At 43.2% G+C, this 25,391-nt stretch overlaps 1 protein-coding gene and 1 long non-coding RNA gene across 3 annotated transcripts in view; both read left to right on the top strand.

Moving 5' to 3' along the window:
- Positions 1–191: 191 nt before the first annotated feature.
- Gm43568 (predicted gene 43568) lies at positions 192–7,702 on the top strand. The gene is made up of 2 exons (NR_166115.1): positions 192–325; positions 6,970–7,702. It is a non-coding gene; the product is annotated as a predicted gene 43568 (long non-coding RNA).
- Positions 7,703–10,236: 2,534 nt separating this feature from the next.
- Positions 10,237–25,391, top strand: part of Fnbp1l (formin binding protein 1-like) — an 80,996-nt gene continuing 65,841 nt past the window's right edge. For both annotated transcript variants that reach the window (NM_153118.3, NM_001114665.2), the window contains exon 1: positions 10,237–10,421. In NM_153118.3, coding sequence (NP_694758.2) covers positions 10,398–10,421 — 24 coding nt within the window. In that variant the 5' untranslated portion in view covers positions 10,237–10,397. The remainder of the gene's footprint in view (positions 10,422–25,391) is intronic.

The raw sequence follows: 25,391 nt of genomic DNA, 5'->3' as shown, positions 1-25,391 counted from the left end.
GGGGGGAGGGGCGCTAGGGATAAACTTAAGTGGCGGGGTGGCCTTTGCCTGGCCCGCGCAAGGTGGGGTTCGATGCTCCACCCAAAAGAAGGCATTTGTAATCGAAAGGAAAACAGGGCAGAGAGGTTTGGACAGCGCTTAACCTGGTCACGTGTCTTACTTTGTTTTCTGTGGCTGGAACTGAGTACCTCAGATTAAGTCAGAAAGCTCGTTGGTCTTTCCGCTCTGGTAGCCAGGAAGTTCGAGATGGAGCAGCCACATCTAATGAGGCCCTTCCTGCTGGTGTTGACGCTGCAGAGTCCAAGGCCATTCAGGGCATGGCATGGTAAGACAGAGAAAGTTTGTTTACTTGGAGTCTCCTCTTTTGTTTCTCCTCTCCCCCTCCTCCTCCTCCTCCTTCCTCTCTTCTTCCCCCTTCCTTCTCCTCGTTCTCCTTTTCCTTCCTTTTTAAAAAATCATATCTATTTATGTGTACGTGCATGTGTAAGTGGGTGCAGGGCCTGAGAGTGGAGGTCAAAGGGCAACTTGCAGGAGTTGGTTTTTGTTGTTGTTTTTTCGTTTTGGGGATTTTTTTTCCTGTTTCTACGATGTGGGTTCTTGGAATTGAACGGTCATCGAACTTAACCCACTGTGCCATCACACCAGTTTGCTCTTCTTAAAAAGCCACTAATACAATCGTGGGAATAGTGTGTGTGTGTGTGTGTGTGTGTGTGTGTGTGTGTGTGTGTAATCTCATTGAGTCCTAATTACCTCCAAAGATGCCACCTTCAAATACAATTGACTTAAGTTCTTATCCTTTGAGTACAATGGGGATTACACTGAATTATGATGACTCATTCAAACCATAACACCATGTAAAGAATTAAAAAAAAAAACTGTTGCTTAGTAGAGAACATGAAATATGTGGTCAATCTCATTCACTGGAGAGTACTATGGGTAGAAAGAAAGCCAGGTTCTATTCAATGCAGTGAGAGATTGACTCTAAGCATTTTTGAAGGTCTTTTGACCTATTCCTCCTATTACAGGCCCAGAGCATCAGTCGGGGAGGATGGTTTGTGGAACTGGGGTGAGCTAGGACCAATCTTAGGACTCTCTTCCATGCATTCCAGTGCAGTGCTCCTCAGCTTCCCCACCTATGGCTCAAGCACGCCCTGGTGTAGCTCTTGACTCTGTTCTAAAGGACACAGAAGCGAGCTTGGGCAGAGTCCGTGTGGCGCGAACTCTGCAGACCTGCATGCTGCAAGAGCTGTGGAGCTGTGATGTCATCCGCTTAGATTTCAGAGAATGTCACAGCCAGCCTGGAGTCCCAAGTAGAGACCGGTCACAGGAGTAGAGCCCCTGCTGAAAACCCTTAGAGTGGCAATGTCCAGCGGAGATGGGAGCCAATCACCGCTTTGCACAATTCTCTCCGCGAGTCTACCAGCCGTCTTTGTCGTCAGAACAGCTATGATTACTCACAAGAGACCCTGAGATCCACCATGACTGCTGTGTTCCCAGAGACTTATGTGTAATTCTGTCCTTATTACACGTGGCCTAGTGGGGTCAGCAGGGGTCGGAGCATACAGACGATGGATTGGGAGTGGGAGCCAGGGACAGAGACACGGATGGGAGATCTCTGGTTAAGATGTTCAGTGCCACTGCTTCAGGGTAGCCCCAGGTAGCGCGTCCTGTAAGCAGTAACTCCTTACCCATGCCCTATAAGGGTTCACCAAGTTGGGCTTTGGTGGAAGCAGATGCTGGCTTGTCTTGTCTTCGGGGATTTATAAGGAGGAGTGGGTGTTTGTTTACATTTCCCCAGGGGGAAAAATGCTGGCAACAGGCCACTGATGTCAAACGCCGGCCTGGGAACCGACCCTACAGGTAGAGAACACTAACCCATGAGAGTTGTTGAACAGGCAAGGCTCAACTAGGCCTTAGGGACAAAGTCCTTGGCAGCCATCCTGTGTGCTCAGCGTGTGGAACATGGAATTATAAGGAATTTTTTTTTTCCTGTCTTTGAGACTTATTGAAGGGCCAGTGAGATGGCTCAGTGGGTACAGGCGCTTTCTGCAGAAGCCTGACAACCTGAGTTTGGTCCCTGAGACTCACATAAAGGTGTAAGGGAGAACTGACCCCATAGAGTTGTCTTATGACTTCTGCATGCAGGCAATGACATGCTTACCCACACACATCAAACATTTGTAAACACACATTAGTAATACGGAAAAGAAAAAATGTAAACGAGACGATTGGCGTCTCCACGTTGAGCTTTAGGGTAGGCTAGCGTCTGCTGCTCCTTTTCCCGCCCACTTCTCCCTTTCTGAAAGAGACGGTCTGTCTTGTACTTATCTCAGCATATGACTTTGGTCTTGTGTCTCCTGTTTTGATTTCGTATGATCACAGTTGGAGGAGAATCCGCCTTGGAATAAATCACATGGCCTGATCTTGGTGGCTCACTGAAGCACACAGTGAGGCTACGTCACACCTGTTATCCCAGAGTTTAGAAAGATGAGGCGGGAAGATGGCGAACTCAAGACTAGTGTGAGCGGTACCACGAGTTCTCAGCTAGAACAAACCCAACAGCTCGGCGGTTAAGATCACACACTGCTCCTGTGGAGAACCCAAGTTCTAGTCCCAGTACCCACAATGGGTGGCTTACACATACCTGTAACTCCAGCTCCTCGGGACCAGTGTACGGACACTTCCTTGTCCGTATGTATAATTAGAACTTAATAAAATAAAACAAACAACCAAGAGCTGAGATACAGCTCAATGGTGGAGTCTTTGTCTAGTAGGCATAAGGCAGTGTTCTCAACCTGTGGATGATGATCTTCTTTGGGTGGGTGGGGTCTAATGACCCTTTCACAGGGACCAGCTAAGACCATTGGAAAACACAGATACTTACGTTACAATTCATAACAGTAGCAAAATTACAGCTATGAAGTAGCAAAAAAATAATAATAATTTTATGGTTAGGGGTCACCACAACCTGAGGAACCATATTAGAGGGGCACAGAATTGGGAAGGCTGGGGGCTGAGAACCACTGGCGTGAGGCCTTAAATTTGATGTCTAACAGCTGGGGGGTGGGGCAGGGGAGGGGGGATCAAACCTTGAGTCTCACTAATATCTGATTTAGATGATATTAATTAAGGACTGTGGAGCTGATGTGTGAATGAGTTCAGATTTTGGGGCTTATAGGGGTGGGATGGTTGTGTTATGTAAGAAGGACAGGATTTGGGGGACCAGAATGCTGTTTAGTGTTCCTCAAAGTTCCTGTTAGAAAGTTAGACATCTAATTCCAAGACAGGTGTCGCTGTTAGGGCCTGCAATCCCAGCACTCAGAAGGCTCAGGCATATGAGGCATACCAAGAGTCTGGAGCCATCTTGGTTTACGTAGTTAGTTCCAGGCCACCATGGGCTACAGCGTGAGGCCTTGTATCACAACAAAATGAAAGAAGAAAGAAAGAAAATAAATGCCTATAGAGAGAATCTCTTATGGACTGTGTGGAATCATTACCTGTCAATAAAAAGCTGATGGCCTGTTAGCTGAGGTGAAATAGGCTTAGGAAATAGAAGGTGAGGCATTCTAGAGGACTCAATCCCAGGATTTTGGGAAAGAGTAAAGATCGGGAGATTTGTCCCTGGGCTCTGGGAAAGGTGGACAAATGAAACCGAGGATATGTAACCAACCATGTAGCAGACGTAGGTTAGAATAAACGAGTTATATAAGTTACGAACTAGTGAGAAGCCAGCCAAAGCTTATGGCCTAGGCAGGCATTCATTCATAAATAAAGTCTCAGAGTTACTACTATGAGAAGAGGCTGGGTAGAAAAGCTTGAGGCTACAAATTCCTAGTATACTAGTGTTATATTGAGACAGGGTCTCGTGTAGCCCAGGCTGGCTTCCAGCTACATGGCCGATCATGACCTTAAACACCTGATCCTCTTGTCTCTGCCTCTCAAGTGCTGAGATTGCAGGTATATATGATGATGTCCAGCCCTGACTGGATTTCCTAAAAGGAACACTGAGAACTACGTGTTGTTTTTTGTGAATTGATATTCATATCTTAAAATTTGCCAATACAGATCAATATCAAACAAACCAGCTAGTAGGAGAAACCATTGGAGTGGTTTAGTTAGGGAACTGGTGAAGGGGCTGAAGAGATGGCTCAATGGTTACAAGCACTTGCTGCTCTTGTAGAGGTCCCACGTTCTGTACTCAGCACCCACACAGAGGCACACAACTGCCTATCACTCCAGTTTTAAGAAACTGGATTGCTCTCTTATGACCTCCAAAGGTACCAAGTGCTGCACACAGTGCGTATAAATACATACATACAAGCAAACATACATGCTAGTTAAAATAATTTTTAATAAAACCATTTAGCTTGTAAAAATTTTAAACTACTTTAAGAAACTATACTAAATATCCAAAAAAAGGTAATATTTATTCAGAAGAGAATTAACATAAATATTTGACTTTTAAATTTTCTAAAGATTATTTACTTTGTCTTATGTGTATTTATGTTTTGCTTGCATGTAAGTGTGTGCATGCCTGGTGCCCAGAGGCCAGAAGCTATCTGGTCCCTTGGAACTAGCCTTATAGATGTTGTAAACTGTCATGAGGGTGCTGGGAACTGAACTGAGCCCAGTTTACCTTCAAGAGCAGCTGGTGCTTTTAGCCACCAAGCCCCGTGTTGCACTGTTTTTTTTTTTTTTTTTTTTTTTTTGGGTTTTCGAGACAGGGTTTGTCTGTATAGGGTTTGTCAGGTCTCCATGTATCGCCCTGACTAGCCTGGAACTTGCACTGTAGAGCAGGCTGGTCGAGAACTTTCCATGATCCGATGGATGATTCTCTTGCCTCTGCCTCCTGAGTGCTGGGACTGGGTGTGTGCTCAGCAGGGACTTTTTATTTATTTCTTTTCTTCTTCCTTATTTTTGCTAAGTTTCATCAGGATCATTACAGGAGATCCTTTCACTGCATTTAATAACGGAAAGTAGAATTCCCCAGAAAGAAAAAATAGCCTGTCTAGGCACCTTGCTCTCCTTCTTCCTGGTTTGCCCTTTTCTCTAGGGAGCCACCTTAAACCATGCCCTTGAAGTCTGGATGTCTTCCAGTTCTAGCAGTACAGAAAGTAGTGACGACTATTAACTAGCTACCGCCTTTCTTCCCTCCGCTGGCACGGAACCAGGGAGCTAGTAAGATTCTTCTTGTGTGGTGCTCCATTGGCGACTTAAAACAGCTTTTGACATTTTTCCTAATAAGGTTTTAGCTTGATTTTCTGGCTTACTGACAGACAGTAATTTAATTTGTGGACACTGCCTCAGTAGGGTTTTGTTCATTTATTGAAACAGGGTCTCTTGTAGCCCAGACTGGCTTCAGACTCTTATGTAACAGAGAAGGACCTTGAACCTTTAATGCTTCTTCTTCTGGAGTCGGGGAATGACCGGTGTATTCCACCCTGCACTTTAAAAAAAAATAGTTTTCAGTTCTAAAAGACAGCCTTGATATTTGTAATGAGAGAATGTCAGTGGCTACTTGCTCTGTTTATACTTTGGGTAGTGGAGATGGTGTTTGATATTCATTCAGGGCTGGGACACTGACACATCCACGCTAACAGGAGCTTCAGATATTCCAGGTACTAAGTTGACTGAGGTTTTGTTTCTTCCTTGCAACCAAGGGTTTGGAGGTTGGGATGTTTGCACTAGTGAATTATTACATATTCACCATGCAGCACTGAACACCTGACTTTTTAAAAAGTCACACTTTATTCAATGAAACTAGAAAGAGGAAAAGGCCTGGGGGTAAATGTTTGTGACGCAATGGGATCATAGAGGAGAATTACTTTGTATTAATTGAAAATAAAAACCTCAGAAGCCCACTCAGTAGAAAAAGGAATTCTAAAAAGGGGCTTATGTTGGAATAAATACATGATAAAAGAAAAACCCACAACAGTTCGATGGTTGGTTATAGACTGGGGTTCAAACAAGCCTGAAGGAAAACCCCACTCTGTCAAAGTGTTCTCTGCATTAGGAAGGAAACAAACAGTCTGTCAAGTTGTTGGCATCTCAGCCCTTTAGAGGCAGAGGCAGGAAAACCAGAGGTTTGCATCTTCATTAAAAGAGTTTTTCCACGATGGGAAAGAAACAGTGTGTCAAGCTGAAGTGGCCCATTAGCCCTTGCTAAATAGAAGTAAGTGTATCAGGAGTTCAAGACTGCCTGGTTTACTTTAGCTATGAGCTATTGGATGTCATCACGACCTACTTAAGACTTTTTTTTTGAGAGAGAGAGAGAGAGAGACTGTAAAAATGATTAACATTGCAACAGTGCTTCTGTAGTAATGTAGGGTTTTACCGTTTACTCACTGGAGTAAATATGTGTAGAAGAGTCATTCCCTTGGTTCTTTCGTAGTGTTGCTTACCTTCAAAACTTCTGCACTCTGAAACAGAAACCATGATTTGATTCACTGCCAATACGTTAAGTAGCAAAAAGGTACAATCGCCAGAACAGTTTTGTAAAGTTTAGGCCTCCAGGTAGACTAGGGATAGCATCCAGAGCATCCACAGTAGATGATACCCTTGCTACACTAAAAATATTCACAATCATGAGTTGGAAATTTAAAGATGGAAATGATGTTAATTTAAACTACTCAAAAATGACTATGAAAACGTACAAATAGCTTGACCAGTGTGATGACCATTCCTGGTTGTCAACCTGACTATATCTGGAATGAACTATCATCCAGAAATGGAGGGCTCACCTGGGATCCAGATCTTGAGGCCGGAAGATACAAGTTTCTGACCTGGATCTTGGCATAGAGATCTTGAGGCATAGAGGCCTTGAAAAGCTTAGACCCAGGCAAGGTAGTACACGCCTTTACTCTCAGGAGGTAAGAAGATCTCTGAGTTCAAGGTCAGGCTGGGACAAAGCAAATCCCAGATCCAGGCATGGTAGTAAATCTAATCTTTAATCTGGGCCTTCTGTTGGAGGCCTCCATAAGGACATTGGAAGAAGGAAGATTCACTCTTCTTCAACTGCTTGCACTTACTTGCCAGCACATCTGTTGGAGCCTACTTCTACAGAAGAGCAGCTGAAACACCCAGCCTTGTGGGACTGAGCAACTACTAGATCCTTGGACTTCCCATCCACAGCTGCCCATTGTTGGGTTAGATGGACTACAGACTGTAAGTCATCCCAATAAATTCCTTAATATACAGAGACATCCCATAAGTTCTGTGACTCAAGAGAACCCTGACTAATACAACCTGCTTGGCTGGGCTGGTGCGATAGCTCAGCAGGCAAAGTTGACTGCAGTGTAAGCCTGGAGGTGCACCATTGATGGATAGGACGCATGCAGAGGTGAAAGAGCCGACTCCACAGCAGTCCTCTCACCTCTACATGGACATTGGAGCATGCACCACCATCATGCACGCAGTGATGGTTTAAATATGCTTGGCCCAGAGAGTGGCAATAATAGGAGGTGTGGCCTTGTTAGAGTAGGTGTGGCCTTGTTGGAGGAAGTGTGTCATTGTGGGTGTGGGCTATAAGAATTTTGTCCTAACTGCCTGGAAGCCAGTCTTCTAACAGTCTTCAGATAGAGATGAAGAACTCTCAGCGCTGCCTGCACCATGCTTGCCTGGGCAATGGTATGTTCCTACCTTGATAAAGGACTGATCCGCTGAACCTGTAAGCCAGCCCCAATTAAATGTTGTCATTATAAGAGTTGCCTTGGTCATGATGTCTGTTCACAGCAGTAAAACTCTAACTAAGACACATACTACACACAATGATAATAAAACCCCAAATTCCCCCACAAAACCTCTGTGAAATAGCATTTGGCTGCATGACAAATAGCATTTGTGTGTGTAAAACATCTCTGCCTAGCTAAATATCAACTATTTTAGGAACAAGGACTTAGATAGTATATGTTTTTACTTTTGATTAATATTAGTTTTTAAAACAAAATATAACAATAGACACTTTTATTCCTGTATTGTAAGAACTTGATTTTATTTTTGTGGTGCCCAAGATGTTGAACATGGCAGACCAGGCTACAGTAGTTAAAACTGATGATGTAATTTTTAAAAATTACACTGTGTAGCACAGGTGTAGCCAGCTGCTTGGGTTTTAGTTAATTCAAATCTAGGGTTCTGTGTTTTTTGTCGTTGTTTTTTCCAGACCTGAAAATTGAACTCTAAGCAAGGTCTCATCCACGCTGGGCAAGTGCTTTACCCATAACCTCAGCTCAAAATCTGCTTTTACTTTTAAGGCAGTGAGTTGTTTAAATTGTGAAGTCCTATTCAGAAGTTTTAGGGAAAGGAAAATGGCTCAGCTTGAAGACAAAACTTTATGCTTTATTGGGGAATTATGTTGATAGTATAGTGTTAATATGACTAATAGCTTATTTTACTTTTTTTTTTGAGACACGGTCTATGTAGCCCTGGCTATCCTGGAACTCCACATGTAGACCAGGTTGTCTTGAACTCAGAGATTCACCTGCTCTCTGCCTCTTAGAGGTGTAATTTTGGTTTGAATTATGGTCCTTAGGTCTTTCTTAGCTTCCACGGCAGAGCGTAGGTAAGTTACATCTTAGAACTGGAATAGCTCTAAAGGAGACATTGCTACAGTAACTTCATACTATCTAGAGAGTGAGAGTGAGACCGGAGAGGTGACTGTTAGAAGACATACTTTGACAGAGACAGGCCTTTTTGAAATAGAGAAATCCAGAAAAATGGTGGAAAGAAGTTATTTCTTAGGAAGATATTCTCTCTTACCAACACCCCACCCCCACCCTCCAACCACTGCACACTCTGTAACCCAGGCTAGCCTCTGACTCCTGTAGTTACGCCTCTCCCCTCCGGAGCACTAAAATTACAGGTGTGCGTCATCACACTTGGCTTCAGCGACTTTCAAAGAACATTAAAAAAAAAAAAAAAAAAAAAAAAGACCGGCCTTAACCTAATTAGAAGAGAGTATTCATTTGCTCAGCCTACCTCAGAAAAGGATAGCAAAGAATTTGGTGAGTGGTGGTTAGACTGCCTGGAGAGCTCTGGCTATTTGCCTGGACTTCAATGGGGAGCAGAACTAGGTAAACAGGAAGGCTGGGGCGGAAGAAGCTGGAACACCTGTGTTGGTCCCGGTCCCGGTCCCGTAGGGAGGAGTTTCAAGGCTGATAAGACGTCCGTTGGTGGGGGGACCTTGAAGCATTCAGTTGTCATGACTCACTGAAGAGTACTCTACTGGTTCTAGAGTGAAAATGTGTGTGTTTTAAGCGACAAGCAATTAATACTAAAGCATATGCTGGGGAGTTAGTGAGCAGACTGTACGCGGTATCTAGTAGCACCAGCCAAACTTGCTGACTGCCAGTGGAGGCAGGCTGGGAAATAACTCAGCACAGCTAAAAGCAAGAGGTCGTCTGCAGCCAAGATTCCTATCGGAGGCAAGAGACGCCTCAGGCTCTGAACAGGTTGTTGAAGGGCTGTGAGGAGGGAGAGACCGGTCCCTGGAGGTAGCCACGAGCCTAGAATTCAGGCAAGCTCAGCAGCGTCTCACCTCCTGCAGGTGTCAGTCGGGTTCGCTTTCCACCAAGTCTTATCTTTTACCATGGCAACGTCCCCAAAAGATTACGGGATCGCTTGCCTCTTAAAAAAAAGAAAAAAAGGTTTCCCGAAAGAACTTACAATAAAATCAAAATGCTTTATTAAAAACAAAAACAAAAACCAGACACGTCGTGTGACACGTTGCATTCACATTGGACGTTTGACCTCTACAGGTCTGTGGTTCCCGGGGATCCCAGGCTGAAGCGCCAAGCCTGGACGGAGAAGTTACCTTACGAAGGCAGATTTTTTTTAACTAAACACACGCACACACCCCTCTGCTCCAACGTCTGGACGTGGTTTCTTTGTCAGGGCTCCGCAAAGAACGCTGACGTGTGGGGTCGCCTCCTTTGAGGGGGGGGGTCTCCGAGCAAGGCAGGGACCGTGGGCGTCCTCCCTGGCTCTCCATCTTGGAGCGGGAGTCTGAGTGCGGCTTTTGCTGAGCCCGGAGGCCGGAGCGGACGCCGCCGAGGGTCCGAGGATCCCCGCCCCGGGCGAGCTGTTCGGAGGAGACCCCCGCCGGCCCCCGCGCGCGCGAGTGCGGGCCCGCCCCGATCCCAGGGTGCACCGCGGCCCGCCCCCTCCCCGCCGTCCCGCCTCCCCTCGGCCCCGGCCCCCTCCCTCCCTCCTTCCCTCCCTCCCTCCCCGCTGCCGGGAGGCGGGGACGCGGCGGCGGCTCGCTTCAGTCGTGTCTCTCTCACTCACTGGGGAACCCGGTGGTGGTGGCGGCAGCTTTCGAGGCAGACGCTGAGGAGGGGAAAGTCGGGACGAGAGAGGACAGCGGGAGCAGCCGGCCGGCGCCAGTCGCCTCAGGTTCCGCCATGAGCTGGGGCACCGAGCTGTGGGTGAGTGTGGGGAGCAGAGCGGCTCGCGCCGTCGGCGGGAGCCCCGGGCTTGGCGCGCCGCGGACTCCGGCGCCTCTTTGTGCCGCGAGAGCCCGCTCGGCTGCGGGCGGGGAGGCGACGGGGCGGCTGCCTGGGGCTCCCTCCGAGGGGCCCGGGCCGCAGCCCTGGACGGCCGCTGCCGTCCCCTCTCCAGCCTCTGCCTGACTTTGCGGACGGGTGCCCGGCCGGGCGCCGCGCCTTTGTACCGCGCGCCCGACGGCGGGGGAGGGAGCCATTGTCCCGAAGGGGCGCCGCTCGGATCCCCGCGCCGCGCGCCTGGGCGACGCCCCAGCTCCAGGTAGGGGGAGCCGGGCGGCTTTGTTCCCAGCCCGGCCTGGGGCCAGCCAGGCCCAACCCACACGCCCATTTCCCTCTCTTGCTGCCTCCTTGCTCGGGACCTAGGGCGCCCGCGACTCCGCGCCGGCCAGCTCCGGTTGCAGCCTCTCTGGGCTGGCGGGTCTGCTTTTGTGACCCGAATTAGGTAGTGGGATCGAGGAAGGGACGCTCATTTTGGCGAAAGGAGCGCGCGGCTTGCCGATCGCTTGATTTCCCTCTCGTTCTTTATTCTCTCTCCTCTCTCTCTCTCTCTCTCTCTCTCTCTCTCTCTCTCTTTCTCTCTCTCTCTCTCTCGTGTGTGTATGTGTGTGTGTGTCTGTCTCTCTCTTTTTTCTCTCTCTCTCTCTTTCTTCCGTGCCTTTCCTGGGCGCTGGAGGCTGCAGACAATACCCAATGTCCGACCAAGGTGCAGGCGGAGGGTTATAGGTCGAGGAATTCGCTCCGGACGCCGTCACCTGAGGGTGGAGGTGTGCATGGCAGTGATTTCTCAGGTGCGGCCGGGAAAATTGGCGGCGTGGGGGCGCTGTCTCGAGCGAGCGCCGCCTGGCCTCTGCCACTCCCCTTTTTATCCCACCTGTGCATATTTTCCGTGCCTTTGTTTGCGAAAATCTCCGGGAATCTCTGTAGCGGGAGAGGAGGGACAAGTTTCGAGTATGTACGCTCACTGGGATTCGAAACAGATCGTTTAGTCGCGAGGCCGAATGTTTTCTCCTTTTCCACGTGCTGTAGATTGGGAATTTTAGAAGTGACACTTAAAAGCTCATCTAGTCACCCACTTAACCCTGCCCCAGGAATCTGTCCTGTAGCACTCTGCAGAAGTGTTTGCCCAGTCTGCAAACATAACCATCAAGACAAAATACCTCAGGAGCCTCTCCACTTGATTGTTCTGATAATGGTGAGCGTCATTTGTAAACGAATCATGTAACATCAGTTAGAATTTCAGGCATTATTGGTCCTTTCCCATTTACTTTTATGTTTGTTTGAGACAGTCTCACTATAAACATGGCTGGCCTGGAACTCGTAATATAGACCAGGCTGTCCTTAAACTCAGAGATCCACCTGACTCTCTCCAGTTGCTGGGACTAAGGGTTTTCCCTTTTAAACGTACATTCTGTGATGGTTACAGTGTCATCAGTGAATGGAGATGGGTATAGTTTTATTTTCTATTTACAACATTTTTTATCTCTTTGGTGCCTGGCGATTGAACCCAGGACCTCGCACATACTAGACAGCAAGCCGTATCTCTAGCCCCTTATTTTTAATTTTAAATTCATGTATTTATTTGTGACTGACTGTGGGTATATCTGGCAAAGAAGCCAGAAGAGGGCATCAGATCTCCTGGAGCTGTAGCTCAGACACTTATGAGGCTCATCACAAATGCTGGGAACCAAACTCAGGTGCTTTGCAAAAGCAGCAAATGCTCTTAGCCATTGGATTAATCTGCATGCATGTGCATGCATGTGCATCGGTGCCTAAGGAGGCCAGAAGAGGACATGATTCTGAAGCTGGAGTTACAGGTGCTTGTGAGTTGTTGTCGATGTGGGTGGTGGGATTTGAACTTAGGTTCTCTGCAAAAGCAGTACAGGTTCTTAGCTGTTGAGCCGTGCCTCTAGTCTTTGTTTTACAGCTTTGAGCGAGGATTGTGTTTTCCCCTAGGTTGCAATATAATACAAGCACCTATACTGTCTGTTATTGGGAATTTGATGTCTGGAAAAATCACATCAAAATATAAATTTAGAAAACAGTTGTCACATTTTATTTTATCTTAAGGGTCACATTACTATCCTAAGGGTTTAATGATTGAAAATTCATTGTTACACAAAACACTGGTGATATATAATTACGTGCTCAAACCTAAGTAATTTGCTGTAACTGATGGTTTTTGCTGTTTTATCTTTTATGTGTATGCTTGCATGTGTGGGACAGAGGTCAGACTTGGGTGTTGTGAGGGGTCATCCACCTTGGTTTTTTTGTAACCCGATCTCTCCTTCATTTTGAGCTTGCTGATTAGGTGAGCCTCGAGCCTACTCATTGCTGGCTCCTCAGTGGTCGGGTTATTCCTGGGAATTTACTCACTCCATTGTGGATTCATATTTGCCACTTGATCAACTGCACTATTGAACTATCATTTCAGCCCTGCCCTCCCACCCCCTTGGCCATTTTAATCTTTATTCTTTGGCAGGGTTTCACAGTACAGCCCAGGCCGGTCTTGAATTCCTGGGGATACAGGTGTACACTACCAGAGCTTACTTGTTTTAATGCTTCTTATAAAGACTTGTGTTAAAATTTGGAAATAAAGGTATTCCATAGAACTTCTATATTTGTGGCCCTGGGTTTCAGAATTACCAGTAATTTGCTAAATGGATTAGGTCAGGCTTTTGTTGTATAGCTTTAAGGCTTTATGGATTAACTGCTAATGTATCTGAGCTGTGCTTTAAGGGACTTCTAGTTTTAAATGAGCATTTAAGTGAGGTAGTGACTAGAGTCAACAGTTTGTATTTTTTTTTCCAGAATGCATGATATCTTGTCCATTGATTATTATGTTGACTTCATTATCATAGAGAATATAGAGGATCATGGCTAAACATGAATCAGTAATTTCACAAAGTATAGATTTTAAAAAGTTTTTCATTTTTATGTAAATGAGTGTTTTGCCTGCATGTATGTGTATTCACCCTGTGTGTGCTGGGTGCCCTTGGAAGGTGCTAGATCCTCTAACTGGGTTCCCAGATGGTAGTGAGCTGGCTTTATGGGTGCTGGGAACTGAACATGGATCCTCTGTAAGAGCAGTGAGTGCTCTTTAACTGTTGAGCTGACTCTCTAGCCCCCAAGTACAGATTTTGTAATTAACAGCTCCCTTTTATAGCTAAGGGAGTCAGAGGACTCCTTTATTTAGTCAGTAAGTTTTACTTGTCAGGAGGTATCATTTTAGTTTTCTGAGAGGTCAATTAAAGTTCAACAGAAAAAATATTTGTACTGATAAGCATGTATGTATATATGTGTGTGTATATATACATATATATGTATGAATGACAGAAATAGGTCAGATGCATCTCATTTATATGGCCTATTAAAATATTGCTACCTGTGTCAGGGAACATTGCTTAGTGGATAAAGCAACTTGCTTGTTCAAGTGTGAGAACTGGAGCCCTGATCCTGAAAAACCCATGCAAGGGTATGGCAGCTGTTTGACATCCTAGTTCTCAGGAGGCGGTCACAAGTTTCCTGAGGAAGATAGCTGGCTAGACTAGGCCGAGTTGGCCAGCCCCGAGAGACCCTACCTCAGTAAGTAAAACTGAGAGCTGCCTGTATTTCAGTTGAAGCCGTGTGTAGTAACTAGCATACTAAAAGGTGTGGAAAGACTGATGTTGGGCTATCCCACAGATCTTACTTTTGTGTTCATATGGTTACAGTAACCTAGGCTTTGCAGATATATATAGCAAAAGAGTCAGTTGTACAGAAATATGAATCTCTAGTAGCTCATGTGATGAAGACTATTGCTTTTTTCTTTTCTGTATATAGTTTGTAATATGTCTATACACCAGGATGTGTGCCTGGTTTTCTTGGAGGCCAGAAGAGGGATTCCTTAGAACTGGAGTTATAGATGATTATTAACCACTACGTGGGTACTGGGAATTGAACCTGGGTCCTCTGGAAGAGCAGCCCATAATCTTAACCACTGAACTCTCTCTCCATCTGTGACTTAAGACTTTAGAACTAACACTAAAATGAATAGAAAGTGACAACTGAAGGTTAAAACTATTTTTAAAAGGGTTGCTTTTTCTTCTGTTCATTGTAGGGAAAGCTTTAGATAGGTCGCAGCACTTCAGCTAGGTTTTAGAACTGGAAGGGTTGTGCATGTGGGAATTCTCAGGTTCCTAGAGGGCAGCGATCATGTCTTACTCATCATTCTTTCATTGTCAGCTTCATTACTGTTTCATAAGCAAGTTACCAACATGCTTCTTGACATAGAGCCTGGCACTGATGGGACCTTTGAATAAATGCTTCTGGGCCAGCCTGATCATAGTGGTTAGATTTGACTTGCATTAAGTGTAAGGAGCTTGAAAGCAGTGAGTCGGAGATAGGGACCAAGCACAGAGGCTGGTCTGGCTGACTGCTTGATTCAGGAACATGGTATCTATGTGTCTGTACACATGTAGCTAGTCATTAGCATAAAATCAACCTAGTTTTTGAACCATTAAAAAAAACCACAGAAGGGGGCTGGAGAGGTGGCTCAGCCGTCAAGAGCACTGAGTGCTCTTCCAGAGGTCCTGAGTTCAATTCCCAGCAACCATATGGTGGCTCACAACCATCTATAATGGGATCTCATGTCCTCTTCTGGTGTGTCTGAAGACAGCTACAGTGTACTCATATACATAAAATAAATAAATAAATCTTTAAAAAAACACAGAAGGAAATCATAATTTGCTTTAGTAGAAGGGATGACTTTTTCCCCAATTCTTTGGTGAAAGTAAGAGACATTCCTTTATATTTTATCTATTTATTTAAAATTTCTATTTTTATTTTATGTATGTGAATGTTTTCCTTGCATGTATATGTCCAGAAGTGGGCACTGGGTTTTCTGAAACTGGAGTTAAAGGAGTGACAAATGGTTGTGAGCTGCAATGTGGTGCTGGGCATTGGACATTGGTCCTCTGAAATAACAACCAGTCCTCTTGACTCAGACCATGTCCTTAGGTTGTGGAAGATAATTACATGTGTTTCATCACTCATGCAAAAATATTTGAAGTGTTGGTTTCTTTAGTATAGTAGTCTTACTGGTTCTGAAACTGACTGTATTTTTAATATGAATTATTACCACAACATGTTAATACTTCCTCTCTCCTCATCTGCCGTTTAGTATTCTTCTGTATCGCTTTAGTTAGCAGAGCTGTTTCTGGAAGTGAGAGACTCCTCAATGGGAAAAGGTAGTCGGCTTCATTGTGGTACTTTACTCTGTTTTGAGTTTTGTGAGTTGATTTATGGACTAAGAATTTTTTTTCTTGTGTGAAATAGACTTGTTTTTAAGTGTGGCACCACTTTCTAATTAATGATAGAATGATAAATCTTTTAATTTGAAAATTGTGCTTTGAAAATAGGGACCACAGATCATTTTAATATTGTCATTCCTGCCTCAGCATTTTCTTTTGTTTCTGAAATAACATTGTCATAAAATTTGTGATTGCTTTTGCATAATTTCCTCTGACTAGTTCTTTGAAACCTCTTTTGCAGCATAAAGGAATGCTATCAGGCATTATAAGATGATATCTGATTGCTTTGTTAATATGGGATTCAGCACTTAGGATTCATCTGGAGCTGTTGAGAAAGGCATAGTGGAAAGGGTTTGTCTAAAATATCCCCACTGAATCCAAATGTAATATTTAGGCCTTAGAGGCAGTTTTTCCTTGTGTTCTTTTTGTTGTTGTTTTGGTTTGGTTGGGATATATGATCTTGAGCCCAAGCTGACCTCAGAGCTTCTGTGGAGCTGAGGCTGATTTTGAATTCTAAATTCTTCATCCTCCAGTTCTCAGGTGGGGATTGCAGGTGTGCACTGCTCTCTTGGCTTCTCTTTAATTTCTTGATAGGACACTAATCAGAGTCTTTAAAGTGTCCAGTGAGGGAGGGGGCTAGAGAGGTAGCTCCATGGTCAAGTATTTATTTGCCTAGTATCTTGGGTTCAGTTTCTAGCACTGGGTGTGAAATCTTTTATATGCTTATTACTATTTGAGAAGCATATATTTATTGTCAAATATCCCCATTTTTGGCACATTAGCATTTTATTTTTAGGACGTGAACATACCTGTTTTGTTTCTGCTTTTCTAGACAAGCAGCTGACTGTAGTAAGCACTCAGACACTTCTTGATTTGGTGGAGTAATTCAATGGATTGCTGTAACTTTGAATTAAATTATGCTTTAGATCTTAAGGCACTTTTCGTTTCCTGGGTTTATAATTAATTGGCCTTCTCTGGGTTCTGTACCAGTGTAGTCAGCCATATGGGGTTTGAAAATATTTCAAAAAGATTGTATCTGTATGGAACACTAAGGAACACTACCTTTACTCTCCTCCCAGTTTATCATTCCCTAAGCGATGTAGTAAAACGGCTGTTTACATAGAATTTATATTGTATTAAGTATTATTAGTAATGTAGAGATGTTTTAAAGTATGTGGAAACCTTTTCAGGGTGTGCCTGCGTTATACCAGATACAGTGCCATCATGTAGAAGGGACTTGAGCATTCATAGTTTTTCTTTTTGTGAACAAGCCTGGATTCATTCCCTCATGGATTCTGAGGGATAGCTTTATCTGTTGTATCTCTATTAGCCTGAGGAATCTTTTTCATAACTTGGTATTGAAACCAGTTGTGTCTCTTTATATGAAACTGTTCCCAGCTTATTTAGGTCTGCGAGTCTTGTTTCCTGAGTATTTGAGTACAGCTGATTATCTTAAGTAGCATATTTTTCGGGCCCTTCAGATTCTAAAAAGGAGACGTGTGAGCGCCCAGGTTTTTGTTAGTGCGCCTATGGCTGATGGGTGTTGCCTGTAGGGAAGGCTGATATGAATTAATGACTTAATGAACCGGGAAACAAAGGATTGACTTTCATATAAGTGCTGGCATACAGTGTGTCCTCCTGAGTGTGTTCTTTTCCATTTTGACCAGAGATCTATGAGAACTATCTGCCTATGGTCAGTGCATACGTTGAAATTTTTTTTTGCTATGTGTTTAAGGTCACTACCAATCTGAAACCACCTTGAACCAAGTTTAAGGTTTTGGAATTTACTGTGGTTGTTGGATTTGCTTTCTCTTTCTGTGTTGTGTCTCTTGCTGTTTTACTAAAACAGATGTAAATTTTCAGAATTGACAGACTTCCTAGAAGACTTCCCTACAGAGGTAGCTTTTTCTTTTTTTTTCTTTTCTTTTTTTTTTTTTTTACATCATACATTTTTGGATGCTGATTTTTATTTTACTTGTGACCTTGTAATTTTCATACTGTTGTAGTCAATTTTTTTGATGCTCTGACAAAGTATCTGACAGAATCAACTTAAGGGAGAAAACATTTGTTTTGGCTTCTGGTTCATAAAGCATAATCCATAGGAGGGAGGGTGTGGTGGCTGGGGCAGCTCTTGTCACTGGTGCTGGGATCTTGTGGTTTGTATGGTTTGTTTTACACCTCTGGCTCAGTAAGCAGTCCAGCTAGAACTGGGGCAGGCTGTAGCCCTCGAGACCTACCTTCGAGTGACCGACTTTCTCCAGCTAGACACGCCTAATAGTCTCTGTTTGGCCAAACAGTACCTCGAGCTGGAGGCCAAGCTTGCAAATACATGAACCTGCATAGGACATTTCACACTTAGAACACCTTGGGTTGTCTTTTGTTGCTTTATATTTTACCTTTTAAATCTAGACTATTCTGTAGAATAGTGACATTGATCTAAATAACCTTGTTTGTCATTATTGTGAATCCAGGATTTTCTTATATTGAGATTTTAATAATTGTTACTATGTTCTTAATAGGTAAAAGCTGTGTGTGTGTTTATTTTGTGTGTGTTTCTGAATGTGCTTTTCTTTCTTTTTTCTCTTTCTTTCTTTCTTTCTTTTTTTTTAAAGATTTATTTATTTATCTATCTATCTATTTATTTATTTATTTATTTATTATATGTAAGTACACTGTAGCTGACTTCAGACACTCCAGAAGAGGGTGTCAGATCTTGTTACAGATGGTTGTGAGTCACCATGTGGTTGCTGAGATTTGAACTCCAGACCTTCGGAAGAGCAGTCGGGTGCTCTTACCCACTGAGCCATCTCACCAGCCCCCCTTTCTTTCTTTCTTAACAAGATCTCAGGTAGCTTAGGCCACCCTCAAACTTGCTCCATAGCAAAGTCCTTGAGCAGCTGATCTTCTCCCTCTATTTCCTGATGATGAGATGACTGGCATCCTCCACTTCTCTGACTCTTCGTTTGTGCAATGCTGAGTGTTGAAGCCGGGACTTTGTGCACTCCAGCCGAGGACTCTACCAACAGATCTATATCACCAATAGTATTGTCAGTTCGAATTTTGGAGGATATTTTCAAACACTTCATTGTCTAGATCATTGGTTCACAACCTTCCTAATGCTTCAGCCCTTTAAGACAGTTCCTCATGTTGTGGTAACACCTCCCAACCATTAAATTATTTTTTGTGGCTATTTTATAACTAATTTTGCTACTGTTATGAATCACAAGGTAAATATTTGTGTTTTCTGATGTTCTTAAGTGACACTGTAAAAGGGTCATTTGACTCCCAAATGGGTTTTGACCTACACATTGAGGAACACTAGTCTAGATCAAAGATAGGTTGTTTTTGTTTATTTGTTTGAGAAAACCTCACTAGATCCTTATCAAACCCCACCAAAAAAAAAAAAAAAAAAAAAAAAACCAACAACACTAAAAACAACAATAAAACCAAATAGATTAAAGACCTAAATGGAAGACCTGGAACTATAAAAATACTAGAAGAAAACAGACAGCTCCATAACATTGGTCTTGACAAAGATTGTTTTGAATATGATCCCAAAAGTGTTGGTAGCAAAAACAAAAATAGAGACACCAAAGAAAAGTATCTGGAATGGGAGACTATCTTTTGGAAACTTATCTGCTAAAGGATATAGAACCAAGATAATATATAACCTGATCTTAGAAATAGATGTACAGGGCAGTGGAAATAGATGGCTGAGGGAGTAAAATGCTTCTGTGCACTGAGGATTTGAATCCTATCATGTGAAGTATGTATCTGAAGTCTCAGTGCTCTTATGGGAGATGGGAGGTGAGATAGAATCTGTGAACATGCACAAGGCAGGTAATGTGGTATATGCAGTAGTGAAAACAAAGAGACCTCGCCTCAAAGTAGAAGCAAGGACTGACACCCGAGATTGTCTTCTGACCTCCATCTGTATGCTGTGGCACATGTGTGCTCACACATGCACATCATTGCATACATGGGCTGGCATACTTGCACATATACACACTGGGCAATTGACCTGAATAAACATCACTCAAAAGACCAACAAGTATATAGAAAACTGTTCAAAGGTCATTATTCATTAGGAAAATTCAGATTGAAAACACAGAGTATCTCATTAAAAATGGCTTTTGGCAAAATGATACAAAAGTAAGTGCTGGAGGACATGCAAGTACGCCACTTTTGGTGGAAATGTAAGTTTAGCAATGTGTTGAAAACAATATGGATGTTCCTAAAATATTTAAAACTAGAACTTCATGTGATCCCAAAACCTCACTCGGGTGTATATGTAAGGCACATGACAAGAGATGTTAAAGAGATGACTCTTCTGTGTGATTACGGAATTATTCATAGTAGCCAAAATATAGTTGGTTGGTATTTGTTAAACTAATCTCCCAATATAACAATATTGCAGGTGTGCACTTTAGGAGATGACTAGGCCATGAAGACATTGCCTTCAAGAACAGGGCTAGAGCCCTTATGAAGGACTTGAAGGACAAGAGTGTCCCCTGATTGCGCCTCCATCTTCCCCTTTTGACAGGCCGTCTTGTAAGCAGAGAGCAGTTTCAGCAGGCACCAGAACTGGGAGAAATCAGTTCTGGTTTGGGTTTTTTTTTTCTTTTTTTCAAAGATAATATTTTATTATTTCATGTGTACGAGTGTTTTGCTTATATGTACATGTGTTCCTGGTGCTTTTGGAGGTTAGAAGAGAGCGCCAGATTCCCTGGGACTGGACTTACAGGTGGTTATGAGACACCATTTGGTGGTGGGAATTGAACCTGGGTTGTGCGCAAAGCAACAAGTGCTCCTAACCACTGAGCCATCTCCATCTTTTAATTCTCTTCTTACTGTAAACCACCTATTTCCACCTGTAACTGCCACACTTAGACATGAATGTGCGTGTGTGCATGAACTCACTGAGCGACTCCCTCCCTCCTTCCCATTTTCCCTCTGTCTATCCCTCTCCCTTACTCCCTCCCACATTCCGGGAGCTTTCATCTGTTCATTGCCTTCCCTGTCAGTGCTTATTTCATATGCTTTTTTTTTGTCTTGCCAGAAGAAAAGATGGTATTCATTAAAAGTCAATTCTGTGTTTTCTTCTCTTCACCTACCTACAGCCTTAGGAAACCATTCAGCTTTCTTTGCAGATTTGGCTATTATGAACATTTTATATAAATAGAATCATAAGATATGTGGTCACTGCTGATGGGCATTTAGCATAATGATTTCAAAGGTCATGCACACTGTAGCATTTATCAGTGAGTGTTTCTTTTTATCAAATAATACTAATTGCGTGCATATGCACATTTTATTAATCTGTTCATTGGACATTTGGGTTGTCTCTGTTTTTCTATTATGAATAATACTGCTGTGAAGATTTATGGCTACGTTTTTGAGTGGATATATGGTGTTCTTTTTTTCAGACTGGGTTTTTCTGTTGTTTCTCTTGAGAGGAGTTGCAGAATTACTGGTAACTGTTACCTGCTTCAAGAATTTCCTGCTTATTTTGCATTTTACAATTTCACAAGCAGCGTGTGAAGGTGTAAATTTCTGCATTTATTGTCAGCACTTAGCATGAGGGTTGGGATACAGAAGTAAGTTGGTTCTCTCCTTCCACCATGTGGGTTCTGGCATCGAACGCCGCTCTTCAGGCTTAGTGACAAGGGCCTTCATCTGCTAAGCCACGCCACTGGCCTTCATCTGCCTTTTTAAAAAAAGATAATGGATTTAGTCTAAGATTTTGTTTTTATTTTTAATTATGTGTATTCGTATATAGGAGTGTAGGTGCCCACAGAGACCAAAAGAAGATATCAGAACTGGACTGCAGGTGGTTTTGAACCATCCAGTGTGGATGCTATGAACTGAACTGGAGTCCTGAAAGAGCAATGTGCATTCTTAACTTCTAAGTCATCTCTCTAGCCCTTCATTATAGCCATGCTATCACAGTCACTGTACCTGCAAGCATGTATATGTACCATGTGCATGCAGTGCCCATAGAGGCCATCAGATCTCCTGGAAGTGGAGTTATAGATGGTTGTGAGCCACTGTATAGGTGCTAAGAGTAGAACTTGGGTTCTCTGGAAAAGCAGCCAGGTCTCTTAATCATCAGACCATCTTTCTAATAGTGCCTGAGTATCTATACCTGTTTCCTGTTTGTGTACCCCCAGCCCTCACCCAGTGCTATGACTGGAACCCAGGGTCTTGGTAACACTTAACAAGCCACTAGTCTATAACCTCAGCCCTTGTATAACTTTTTGTTTGTTTGTTTTGGTTTTGGTTTTGGTTTTTTCTTTCGAGACAGGGTTTCTCCATGAAGCCCTCGCTGCCCTGGAACTCACTCTGTAGACCAGGCTGGCCTCAAACTCAGAAATCAGCCTGCCTCTGCCTCCCAAGTGCTGGGATTAAAGGTGTGCACCGCCACCACCAACCAGCTTTTTTTTTTTCCTTTTTTCCATTTGTATAACTTGGAAACATTATCTGCTCACCTCAGTTAACTTTTAAATATGTGAAAGTTTATCTTAAATTCTTGTGGTAGTATGTATCAGGAAAATAACTGGTTGTGATAGAAAAGTAAATGTGGACGAAGCTAGAAGTTTGAAGGCCTTTGGAGAACCTTGACAGCATACTAAAGTCAAGGAAGAGGATACATTTGGTTTTGGTAGCAAACAGACTGTTAGTCTGCTATAAAGAAGATTCTGATAATACTGTCCACACTATATTAGTGTTCCCTAAGAGACCCCTGGGCAACATTTTCATTAAAAAAAGATTTACTTATTTTTATGTGTATGACTCTTTGCCTGTATGTGTATGTGCACACTACATGTAGGAAGAGGACATTCAAACCCCTAGAACTGTAGGTATAGATGGCTGTGAGCTGTCCAGTGTGAGTGCCAGGAACCAAACTTGGGTACTCTGGAAAAGCAGACAGCACTCTTAACTGCTGAGCTATCTCTCCAATCCTAGAAAGTCCTGCACTGAGTTTAGCATATCTTTGAACACACATTTCTGTTTTGCGTTAGTCATGGATCTGGTAGGAAATAGCACACTTAAAGGGCTAATGAAAGTACATTTAATGAAGAGACATTTTAGGTTTGTTGAGATGGTCTCATGTTACCTACTCTGGCCTTAAACTTGCCTTGTAATCTGTTAAATTCCTGATTTTGCTTTCCCTTCTGAAGGAGTGCACCACCATGCCTAACAGTAAAGAAACAGTACCAACTGTACAGTTGTCTTGGTAACAGTGTGACACTATTATTATTTAAGCTTTTTCTGTTGTTTGTTCCTTTTTTGTTTTGTTTTGTCTCTTTGTTTTTTGAGACAGGGTTTCTTTGTGTAACTTTGGCTGTCCTGCAACTAGATCTGTAGACCAAGATGGCCCCAGACTCCCAGAGATCTGCCTGCTTCTGCCATCTGAGTGGTGAGAATTAAAGGCATGTGCCACCACTGGCTGACACTAGTTAGGTCTTAAAGGCAAGGAGAGGAAACAGTTGCCAGGCCCTACATAATTTTGACTGAGGGGTACTGATTCCATCTGACTTTCAGTAGAGGAACGAGGAAGCGTGCAGATTCCTGATAGGCCGATTGCCAGAGGCCCAAGGAAGAGGTAGAAAGCAAGAGAATCCACTGATGCAGTCTGTCGGGGTTCAGAGAAGCACAGGTGGGGAGGGCTTCTAGAGAGGCAGGTGGTACAGAGCAGAGAGCAAGCTTTGGAGAATGTTCTATTAGGAGAGGAGATTGTGGTGTGTGTGAGTGTGTGTGTGTGTGTGTGTGTGTGTGAGAGAGAGAGAGAGAGAGAGAGAGAGAGAGAGAGAGAGAGCGCGCGCATGAGCGAGCTGACAGTGGGCGTGTCTTCCCTAGTGCACTGTGCGGCTTCTCTACTTCTGTTTACTTAGACAGACAGGCAGGCTGCCATACTTGCCCAGGCCTTTTTTTTTTCCCCAAATATTATATATTGGTGTCCAGTATGTACACTTAATACTTTAGGCTTTATCCCTAAGCCAGTAATCAATGATCTTAACTACTATAATGCCTTACTTGATCACTTTTGAATTTTGAAATGATTGATCTAGAAAAATGTGAACTTTGAGTTCAAGGATAACTAGAACAGATATTAAGAAATAACATAATACTGCAGTATCTCCAGTAGTGGTTGGATCTAGAGTAAACGGTGGCATGGGGGTGCAGAGACCTAGATGGTTTCTTGTTACACGAAGTGGGAGCATCCTGTGAGTGATGGAAGATGAACTTACACTTGCATGTGTGCCGCCTCAGTATTTGCAATGCATAAGGAGCAACTGCTGAATTGATGATCTGCTAGAATAAAAACAGCATGGTGTTTTATATACATGGTGGAAGGTGTTGGTCTATGTACCAATAGGCTCTTTATGTTCATCCTCCAAACTTCTTGGTACTTCTGATTCTTTAAGTACTTCTAGTACTCATTAAACCTTTAAATATACAAAGCAAGTTAAGTATAAAACTGGTACAGCTTCTAGATATGAGAGTAAAGGAAGAGTGCTCTAAATGTGAGTACAAAAGACACCATTTACTCTAAAGCTGAAGATTTTACTCTTAGTAATAAAGGTAGATAAGCAAAGAAGACTTTTTTTGTTTTGATATGAAAAATCATACTTCTATTTTAGATATCCTATTATAACCATATCCTGGTTAAATCATTTTATGGTTAAAACATTTTATCTTGGAAAGTTAAGTTGTAAATGTTAATAATAGTTTTAATATTCTACCTTATCTGCTTCATCAATTTTAGTCCTTTCTTTAATTCTAAATACCATTGTTAGTAGAGACCATCTAATTATTTCATTGTCAGAAATAAATGTCCCTTTTTCTGGTACTGAGAATTGAACCCAGGCTCTTGTAAATGCTAGATAAGCACTGTACCACTGAGGTACAACCCCAGCTTCTTTTTACCTGGGGGGGGGGGATTGATTGATTTAGGGTTTTTTACTTAGTTGCCTAGGTAGGACTTGAACTCGTGACCCTCTTGCCTAAGCCTCTGGAGTAGCTGAGATAGCCTGTGGCACTAGGCAGTTACAAACATATATATGGCCTATGTAAGTGCATTTTTACTATGAAAATTTCTAGGACGTGTACTAATTCACTTTGGTTTAGAATTAGCAAGTGGTTTGAATTAAGGATATTTTCAGTTAGGGATAAGTGAGGGAATGAGAAACAGAATCCAAAGTGAGTTGCAGGAACGTTCCCATGTATTTCACCTTCTGAGTAGTTGAGGTGAGGTTGTATACAGTCGGTTTTCTCAGAGTTAGAAGAGGGTGATACCCTAGGTCAGGGTTTGAGAATGAGTTTTGAGGACATCAGGAATGGGGAGTGGTAAGCCAGGACCCAAATAGAGAATAGGACAGTTTCCGTAGGACACTGTCAACCAGACCACCAAGTCAATGAGCGTGGCTAAGTGAGAGAGTCTAAGCTATAATCACTGCAGTATATCAGAGTCCACATAGAGTAAGGAAGGCATCCGTACACAGGGCAGTCAGCTTCAAGGGAGTGGGACCAGCTGATGAGAGAGGAACGTGAACATGGATGTGTGGGGGAAGACACTGCCATCAGACTGATGGAAAGGCCA

The sequence above is a fragment of the Mus musculus genome, chromosome 3 (genome assembly GCF_000001635.26).
Source record: "Mus musculus strain C57BL/6J chromosome 3, GRCm38.p6 C57BL/6J".
NCBI lineage: Eukaryota > Metazoa > Chordata > Mammalia > Rodentia > Muridae > Mus > Mus musculus.
Note: the sequence above shows the minus strand (reverse complement) of the source record. Positions and strands in the feature narration are given on the sequence as shown.